This window comes from Alternaria viburni (assembly GCF_023758015.1).
Source record: "Alternaria viburni strain BMP 2772 chromosome Unknown scaffold_37, whole genome shotgun sequence".
Lineage (NCBI taxonomy): Eukaryota > Fungi > Ascomycota > Dothideomycetes > Pleosporales > Pleosporaceae > Alternaria > Alternaria viburni.
Window position 1 is genome coordinate 49,302 of NW_026055806.1, and position 1,437 is coordinate 50,738.

Here is a 1,437-nt window from a genome sequence, read left to right on the forward strand (position 1 = left end):
ACAACGTGGACGATCTGAGGGTCGTCAAGACCACCGCCACACACTTTGTTCCAGATGAATGCTTTGGAGTCATTTGCGGAACCATCCGCATACTTTCATAATCATGACCGCAGTAGCTGGAGGTGATGGCCGTCTGTATTCCTGCGTCGCACTCTCAAACGTCTGTTCCATCTTCGTCCTGCGCTGTGGAGCATCGGGTCCTGGATTACGTCTTCAGAGCCTGAAACGTGGCTAGCGACTTGCGCAAGAGATCAGGGTGAACTAACTCAGAGAGTCTGTTGGGTCAAAATGTAATGTTCACAGATAGTGTATGCGCATCAGCTTTGCAGTCCCCCATTTCTCCAAGTAAATAATATGGTTGGTGAGGATGCAGACGAGGAATTGTATTGAGATGTAAGTCAGCCCGAGAAGCAATTGGTGGGAACCAAGGATGACGATAACACGTGTGAGCTGTCAATATGTCAAGAGGAAGTGTCGTTCATTCATGTTCTTCTAGCTCAACGGCGACGATGTCGCTTTCCAACACCCTTCGCCAGATCCTCACCCACTCTCTTCACACGAGTCTCAGCAGCGCCGTCATGACCAACCCACTTCCTCAAGTCCAGCGTGGCTAAACCCCTATCGACGTTGCTGCGCGTCGCTTTGGTGACATCCGCAGCAGCCTGCTTTGCTTTCCACAGCGCAACCTTCTCTGCGGCCGTCTTGCGCTTCTTCGGCTTGCGCTTCTTGGATGATGGTGATAATGGTGATGATGGCGATGGCGATGGCGATGACAATGATAGTGGTGGAGACGAGAGACCTGATGAGGTTTCACCCTCATCATCGGGTGGTAGTGGTGCATCGGCGGGTGGGAGGGGAAGCTCTTCATCCTCATCCTCATCCTCATCCTCATCCTCAGCCTCGTCTTCGTCCTCATCCTCAACCATGCGCTGGATCGGCGAGAGAAGTGAAGAATCCATGCCCGTAGGCCAATCAACAAATGCAGACGAAGACTCTTGCTGTGGTGGTGTTGAGGCTCGTCGTGCGCGCTCAACGTCGGCTTCGGTTTCACCCTCAGCCCCAGACATCGGCACGCCGCTGCTTGGGTGCGGAGCTGATGACATACGTAACGGCGGAGTCGGCGGTCTTGATGATGGCTTGCGCTTGGCAGCGGTGGAGAGGGTTTGCTGGGCGTAGGAGGGGACTGGTGGACGTGATGGGGTGGAGAGAGAGCTGCCCATTGTGAAGAGTTGCGATGAAGGTGAAGTTAGGTGTATCGCTAAAGAATGCGTACGTCTCGCGGAAATCGCTCATTATATGGTGACGTGTGGCCTGATGCGTCACGCCATGATCTGCTTCGTTGGGGAAGGAAGTAACGCACTCCTGCCTCAAACTCCAAGCCCTGCTTCGTCGAGGCAGGAGTCAACCACAGCTGTCTCTGGAGGCACGGCAGACATT

At 54.1% G+C, this 1,437-nt stretch overlaps 1 protein-coding gene across 1 annotated transcript; it reads right to left on the reverse strand.

The window, feature by feature from the left end:
• Positions 1 to 497: 497 nt before the first annotated feature.
• Positions 498 to 1,220, reverse strand: J4E79_011095 (uncharacterized protein; the record flags this gene model as incomplete). Its single annotated transcript, XM_049359926.1, has 1 exon — positions 498 to 1,220. The coding sequence occupies one exon, from the start codon at positions 1,218 to 1,220 to the stop codon at positions 498 to 500; it is 723 nt and encodes a 240-aa protein (XP_049205567.1).
• Positions 1,221 to 1,437: the final 217 nt, after the last annotated feature.